General features: G+C 36.1%; 1 protein-coding gene across 1 annotated transcript; it reads left to right on the forward strand.

Moving 5' to 3' along the window:
- The first annotated feature begins 1105 nt into the window (after nt 1–1105).
- LOC143631616 (serine/threonine protein phosphatase 2A 57 kDa regulatory subunit B' theta isoform-like) lies at nt 1106–4586 on the forward strand. The gene is made up of 2 exons (XM_077100323.1): nt 1106–2324; nt 3940–4586. Exons 1-2 carry the CDS (start codon nt 1113–1115, stop codon nt 4288–4290), a joined length of 1563 nt encoding a protein of 520 aa, XP_076956438.1. The 5' UTR covers nt 1106–1112; the 3' UTR covers nt 4291–4586.
- Nucleotides 4587–8465: the final 3879 nt, after the last annotated feature.

Raw genomic sequence — 8465 nt, forward strand, 5'->3', positions numbered from 1 at the left:
TGATCTCATTTTGTTTTGGAGTTCCCTAATGACCTAACTCTCTCTCTCTCTCTCTCTCTCTCTACATATATATATATATATATATATATATATATATTTTTTATAAAAAGATTCGGGCCTATCAGGGTGATCTAGTCAGGAGCCATCGACCTTGCTGCCATTCCCCCAAAACCGGTTCGTTTTACCAACCTAAAACACTTGATTTTAAATATGTTTTTTGTTTTGCTATAAGTTATACCTGTGTCAATAGTATTCTCGGGGTCTACTAAAATTTTTTTTGGCTTATTACCGTAACAAACCTAATTAACTAATATTGATAACGGTAGGTTTTTGAAACCTGCCTAGTTATTAAGTTAAAATAGAATTGAGATTGGGTATTTTGGACCATTTAAATTGGGAAATTGATTGATACGAAAATAGAAGAATTATAAGAAAAGTATTCCTTTTCTCAATTCTTTTGTTTTGTTAGCGAACCAACCACACGGATTAGAACCAAACACGGATTAGAACCAAAGATCGCTTTCTTGGAACAACTTATTATTAATAATATTATTATAGCCCATTTCATCTCTCTCCTCAATCGAGATCGTTTTCATAACTTTATTATCAATCATCCATGATTCTTATTCTTCCTCTGCATTTTTATCATCCATTTCCTTGATGTTATCGCTGCCTTCAAGATTGACCCCATGTGAGTTTCTTTTTTCATTGATCATGTAATAACCTGTTTGCCCTTTCGATAAATATTAATTCCAGGCCAATATCGTTCATGAATGCCATGTGGGTCTTGTAGATCATGCCCAGATCTTGTTGGGTTTTGATCTAATTGAAGCCTATCATCTAATCTGTCAAGTCTTGAAAAATTTGAACTTGATTTGTGTTCTTGATGAACTAATTTGTATATTTGCCCTTCTTGATTCTTGGATTTCTTGCAGGAAAAGTATCAAACTTTGGTTGATCCAACTCTAAGTTTTCAATTGGGAATTTGTCAAGTTAGTTTGAAAGGCATGTGCTTTATTGGTATTATTCCCAATTTAGAAACATTTCACTCAGAAAGCGATTAGGGTATTTGCTTATCAAGAAAAGTTTGTAGCTTCTACTCGTCTCAAGTGATGTTCAACAAGATACTTAACCGGCTTCCTAAAAAGCCACATAAATCGAATGACAATCGAGACGAAAAAAGCCCCAATTCAGCTTCACACACATCGACTAGTTCAAGAACCAATAATGACGTGCCAATTACCCGATCTAGCACTTCAAATCCATCCGGCCAACCCTCAATTGCTCACGGTCAAACCAACAAGAAAGTTCTCCAATCTCAAAACTCAAACTCAAATTTGAACGGGAATTCAACGATTCCCATCTCATACGAGGCCTTACCTAGCTTGAAAGACGTTTCAAGTTCCGAGAAGCAAAACCTGTTCATCCGAAAGTTGAATTTATGTTGCGTCGTGTTTGATTTCACTGACCCCACCAAGAACTTGAAAGAAAAAGATATCAAGCGACAAACTTTAGTGGAACTCGTTGATTATGTCACTTCTGCAAACGGGAAATTTCCTGAAATCGTTATGCAAGAAATCGTTAAAATGGTGTCAGTTAATATCTTTCGTAGGCTCACTCCACAACCGCGCGGAAACAAAGTTCTAGAAACTTTTGACGGTGAAGAGGAAGAACCTTCAATGGACCCCGCGTGGCCCCACTTACAACTAGTCTATGAGTTCATTCTAAGATTTGTTGCATCCCCAGAAACCGATCCAAAACTCGCTAAGCGTTACATTGATCACGCGTTTGTTTTGAAGTGGTTGGATTTATTCGACTCAGAGGATCCACGCGAACGCGAGTATTTGAAATTTGTTCTTCATAGAATGTATGGAAAGTTTATGGTGCACCGTCCATTTATTCGAAAAGCAATCAACAATATTTTCTTTCGTTTTGTTTTTGAAACCGAAAAACATAACGGGATTGCTGAGTTGTTGGAGATATTGGGAAGTATTATTAACGGGTTCGCGTTACCATTGAAAGAAGAACATAAGTTGTTTCTTGTGAGGGCTTTGATACCACTTCATAAGCCAAAATGCATACCGATGTATCACCAACAAATATCTTATTGTATTACACAATTTGTGGAAAAAGATTGTAAGCTTGCGGATACGGTTATTAGGGGTTTGTTGAAGTATTGGCCGATTACAAATAGTTCAAAAGAGGTTATGTTTCTAAGTGAGCTTGAAGAAGTTTTGGAAGCAACTCAGCTTCCTGAGTTTCAAAGATGTATGGTGCCTTTGTTTCATCAAATCGCGCGTTGTTTGAGCAGTTCACACTTTCAGGTAAGTGCTTTTAACAGTTTTACTGTTATTATATATATATAAACAAACGTGCTTTAAAAGGTGTTAATGATATACCCTTTTTATTCACTTCTAATTTCTTTATAGATAATTAACGAGTTAATTATGCTTACATAAGCAGCGTTATTAACATAATAATCAAAAGCTTGAAATGATGTCTACTGGTTCTATTTGTTAAACTGAAACCCGTTTATGTTACTCAGTTAGCTAGCGTTTTTGTTGATTTGACCCGTTTGAAGCAAAACGCAACCTAAGTTGAACTGTTTGAAACAAAACACAACCCGAATTGACCCGTTATGAGGTTTTCTTGATTTTTGAAGGAAGTTTCAAGAATTGTATTATTAAGCTGTAAAAGTAGCATTTCTTTTGGCGAATGCTGACAAATTTTCATTTTCTCTTAAAATTTTTAAGTTAGGTTACATGCATTCTGATCATATACTTACCTAGAATTAGGTTATATTGAGGTTTTAGTACACAAGATTTCTTAACTATGCTGTCAGTTGTTCTGTAATGAGTCTAATAACTTCCATGAGCAGCAAATAATATTAAGTCTAGAACTTTTCATGGTTTCTTGATCCTTTTGGTTGTTTTCACTTTTTACATATCAACCTCCTACAAACCCTAGCTTGGACCAATCTTAACTCAAAAGTACATGAGGGACCGCCTCAATCCCGTGATGTGTTTTCTTGAGCGCCTCACGTCTAATATGCGCCTTATAAAACCAACCTCCGAGGCTGGCAGTAAGTTGACCAATTTTGACTCAAAAGTACACAAGGCGCTGCCTCATGCTCCTGATGTGTTTTCTTGAGCAGTTGAACTCCTCACATCTCATACGTGCTTTTTAAAAGACTAAAACCAAGATCCAAGGTACTAAGTTGACCAATATTGATCAAAAAGTACGTGAGGCACTATTTCAAGCCCCTGATGCGTTTTCTTGAGCTCCTCACATCTCATACGCCCCTTTTAAATACCAAGTTGAGATCCGAGGTTGACCAATTTTGTCTTAAAAAAACATGAGGTGCTGCCTCAAGCCCTTGATGCGTTTTCTTGAGCACCTCGCATCTCATATGCATCTTTTGAAACCTAGATCTGAGGTACTAAGTTGACCAATGTTGACCCAAAAGTGCACGGGGCATTACCTCAAGCCCCTGATACATTTTCTTGAGCTCGTCACATCTCATACGCGCCTTTTGAAATCAATATCCGAGGTGCTAAGTTGACCGGTCTCACTTTGACCAATGTTGACCATTCACGAGGCACTACTTCAAGCCCCTGATGTGTTTTCTTGAACACTTCACTTTACGTGCCTTTTAAACCAAGATCCAAGGTAGTGTGTTGACCCAGAAGGCGCTGCCTCAAGCCCGTGATGCATTTTTTGAAACCAAGATCCGTGGCACTAATTATCAAATATAATAAGTGAAGCTTCTTTTTCACTGGGTCAATAACTTTGTGGATTAAACAAGAGTTTAGGGCTTAACACTGCCAATATAATAAAAAAAATTAAAGGTTTGGACTTCAAACATGTTCTGTTTGCGGTATCTGTTTATTTGGTGAAATAACCATAATTGTAACAGTCGTAACTTGTAACTGTTTACAGGTGGCTGAGAGAGCATTATTCCTATGGAACAATGATCATATAGACAACTTAATAAAACAGAATCGCAAAGTGATCTTACCGATAATATTTCCAGCATTAGAAAGCAACACAAAGACACACTGGAACCAAGTGGTACTAAGTTTGACTTTGAACGTCAGAAAGATCTTTTCTGATGTTGACCCTCAACTGTTTGAAGAATGTTCAAGAAAGTTTAAAGAAGATGAGTTGAAGAAGGAAGAAATCAAGTTAAAACGAGAAGCCATATGGAAACGGCTCGAACAAGCAGCAACTCAGGGTCATGAACAGGTCATGTCTCAGAAGCTAATTGCCAACCATGTTTCCGCATTTTGAAATCCCGTCATTGGGTTTTTGTTGCTAATTTAGGGTGTTATGAGACACGTGATTTGAATGCCATGGATTTGTGTATATACGATTTGAAATTGGTTGTTTTTTAGATGATTTGTAATTTTGCTATGTTGTTTTCTTGGATTTTAATCTGTATTAATCTTGTTACTGCTACATATAATTCATGTTTAAGTTGCGTCTCAACTGTAGTTAGCTGTGTGTGTCGGCTGGTTTTAAATTTTCGGCTTTTGTTTTTCGCATGGGTTCGGCTTGGTTATTTTCTGTTTCAGGTTTCTTTCTAAATTTGGCCAAAATAATGAATTTAGCCGCAAAACTTTTCCATAAATATTTTGTTGACCATCTATATATCAATATATTTGAGCATGAAGCTTTTGGGCCAAAATAATGAATTTGGATCATAAATCCAAATATCCAATAACAAAAGTTCAAACAAGTTCGGTTTGATTAAGTCTTATAGTTTGGTTCGGTTTTGGGGCGGCATAACAAAAACCAGCCATAACGTTCGGTTTTGAAAGAAAATAAAACTGAAACACCAGTCATTAGTTTGGGTTGGTTGTACTGGTTCACTTAGTTGGTTTGGTTAATCGTTTTTTGCTCAACCTTATTGTAGTTAGCATCTATTGACCCTTCTTCAATTGTTTCTGTATTAATTTCAAGATTTTGAATGATAATCGTTCATCTTCTTTATACAGACAAAAATAAAAGAAGCGTGATCTGTAAAATTCTTAAATAAACCCAAGACAATATTAAAATTGCTTCATCTTGTGTAAAGTTACTAATTTGATGAACACATGAACAATTTATCTACAGAATAATGTAGCTACTATGAAATGCGAGTCAGTTATTGTTATCGGGTTGGTCTTTGTCCAACCTTCCCGAGCTTAGATTCGAATGTAATAAACAAATAACACGTTAGAAGGTGACCCGAAACATATTGTATAGAGAGAGAGAGAGAGAGAGAGAGAGAGAGATCTGCCATGGAATGCCAAGGATATTCCGTCACATGCATGTGAAGTGGGGAAGGACGAAATTGGTCTTCCACAACGGTAAACTAACGAGATGTTCTTGATCATCTGTTTGTAACCCTATAATTACACTAAAAATCACTATTTTATCTATCTTATTTTCAATTAAAAAATATTTTTTAATATCTTTATCATTACCTTTTCTCTCTTTCACTCACAACCACTTTCAAAAAGTTATTAAAAATTTATAGAGCATGTGAAAGATGTTTTTCCAAATTTACTCATGAATAATAACTTTTTTTTTCTCTCATTCACTCACAACTAGTCCATAAAATAAAGAGTACACACTCACATATTTATGGAGTAGCTGTTATGAATGCTAGAGGGGGTTTAGGTTAGGTTGTAGGTATCGCCTTTTGAGGCCTTTCTGAATGTCTTAACTTTAGGTCAAGTTGAACAATATGGCTTAGGAGGCCCTTCTGGTTATCATGGCATTGATATACTAATCATCCGAACATTAGGAGGCCCTTCTGAATGCGAGGTCCAACTGGGTTGCTTTAGAGGTGCTTATCTTTGGTCATAAACCTACCTACGTTGTCAGACCCATACAAGTGCGAGCATGATCTTAATTATGGTTGTCTTTGACTTCTTCTATTTTTACTGCCCAAGTTTCATGCATGTTATTATAGTATATGGTTTATGGTGTAATTTGGTTTCATGCATGTTATTATAGTATATGGTTCATGGTGTAATTTGGAGTGTGCATTGGCACAAGTGTGATAGTGCCAAGTGCATTATCGGTTGTCGTTTAGATCAAAACACCCACAAGGGCTACGCTTGTCCGTGTGAGGTGGCAAAGGAGACGGACAAGGGGTGGAGGGAGTGTAGCGTTGTGAAGTGATGTGTGTCTAAAGGGTGTTTCTTTCTACGGAACTCACAACTAAGTTTTAAATTTTTAAAACGGATTTTCCTAATAAAACCACACTCAACCGGCAAGTGTACCGATTGTAAGTAATATAGAACTAAGAAGTCCTAGTATCGAACACAAGGACACGTGAGAACGCCTATGATCACTAAACCCTAGACGAGACCTTCCTAAGAATAACATTTTTAATTGATTTTTAATAAATTAAACTACTTGACCTAAATTATTTTTACTAAATTAATTATCTTAACTTAACTTCAAGAAAAACTTATGAAACTCAACTGCAAATGGAGAAAACGTCTACCTAGGTAAGAATCATATTGGAGGTCTAACAAGCTAATGGATTGAATGGTCTCACGACACCGGTATCTAAGGATGACACATCTAAGGTTCGCTCAAGAAAGCTAGATCACCTCTCAGTCTCACTAACAAACCCTAACTTACACTTAATTGATTTTAAGAACAAACCGGGAAACGAATGCTAAGGTGTTCTAATGATGACTCTCCTCTCGGTCTCACAGACACACAACCCTAATGGAAACGAATACTACGCAACCAAAGATAGAGGAACAATTTGGTTTAACTTAAACTAGACCAACTAATCGCTCACAAATCCAAACCCGACAAGAACCGAACCCATTCTTACACGATCCTAATCCTAACAAGTAAAAGCTATGAGACGGCTTTACTTCCTATCACCTCTCGGTCTCTAAGAAGATGCTCACCCGCTGAATTAAATCAATACACACTCAACAAAACCCTACGGTGATATCTACCGCAAACAAATTCTCAACACCAAGTAAAGAATCAAACAAGCTAAAATAAATCAAAATTAATTCAAACAATCGAAGCAAGAGGTTTATGAGTATAATTAATAAAATCACAGCCACTAAACACAACCTAATATAATATTAAACCAAACTTTCAATAAAAAATCAAGTCATAATGATTAATCAATCCATAAAACTCACTAAAACCTAACAATAATCATCTAACCTAGGTAGAACATAGAAGATTAGCCTATCATGATTTTTGGACAGCAGGTATAACTCAAGTTAAACACCATATTAATCATCACAAACATCATTAAAATCATTCAACAGTTAATGATAATCAATAACAACTCAAACCCTAACTAAAGTGCAAAACAATCCAACTTTAAAGATCAAAATCACAAGAGTATGAACCTTGAACAAGAACACAAAGTTTATGGAATGTTTACTACCGATTGGGGTTGAGATTAATGATGATAGACGACCCTAGCTGCTGTCCCCACCTTTAGCCTTCTTCTTCTTTCTTGGCTCAACAAAAAGCGAAAAACGAATTTTCTTTTGTGATGAAGGGCTGTCCGATCGGAAATCTCCTCTAGGGTGGAGTTGGTTTAGTTTTTATATATTGTTGTTGCTGCTCCCACGTGAATTAATTACCAGCCACAAAACTGCATTGGTCTCCTTAACACCAACAAACTTTTAAACAACTTTGCTGTCCAAAACACAAACAACAAAACTTTGTATTCTTCTTCTGATCGGCAAATTAGAGGCTGTTAGGGTTTTTTATTTTTTTTGTTATAATATAATATATTGAGTATGCAAGGCTTGGTTCATGTGGGCTTGGGTCGGGCTTTGAGTTTATCCTTCAAAACTTGACTATACAAGCCTCTTATGTCTTCCAAAACCCGAACTTTTTCTCTTTTAAAACTCGTAACCTACACAAAATAACAAACTTTGTAAGATTCAGTTAAAACGAGTTTAATTCATTATTTATTATATACTTAAGCCATTAAAAGATTATAAAAAGGTACGAAAAATAAGTGTGTTTTACAATACATCAAACATCCCCACACTTAAGACTTTTTCGTCACTGAAAAAGAAATCTACACAGGATCATAACCAAGTGAAAACAACAAACTCGCAGACTATTTAACATTACTAAAGCATAAGAAACAACTCGACATATTGACCGCGATTGCCGATATTTTTGTCCATCTAAACCCAGCCACTAACCAATCAAGCCCCCCAATTGAATTAAGCGTTTTGAGTCCAAAAATCAAGGCTACTCCTACCTCATCTCAGACAAAGAGAGCTAGAAAAATAGAGTCGAAGCAAACTGGCTCGACAAATCACCATAAGCCAAGGACTCGTTGATGTTACTAATTAGATGCATTCGGTGAAATTTGATGGATGAATGGTCCTGTGGAGGTCGTACTAGCTATTCCTAAATATTATTGGTCTTTAACCTATAAATTTCTAATTTGATATTTATTAACTAAG

Source organism: Bidens hawaiensis, unplaced genomic scaffold (genome assembly GCF_021521415.1).
Source record: "Bidens hawaiensis isolate Kalapana, Puna unplaced genomic scaffold, B.hawaiensis_p1.1 tig00006131_1, whole genome shotgun sequence".
In the NCBI taxonomy this organism is placed as follows: domain Eukaryota; kingdom Viridiplantae; phylum Streptophyta; class Magnoliopsida; order Asterales; family Asteraceae; genus Bidens; species Bidens hawaiensis.

What these genes read in the sequence shown, in the direction of transcription:
- LOC143631616 (XM_077100323.1), top strand. Translation starts at nt 1,113, where the DNA reads ATGTTCAACAAGATACTTAACCGGCTTCCTAAAAAGCCACATAAATCG. An exon ending in TGAGCAGTTCACACTTTCAG is followed by an intron (nt 2,325 to 3,939) that starts GTAAGTGCTTTT and finishes AACTGTTTACAG; the next exon opens with GTGGCTGAGAGAGCATTATT.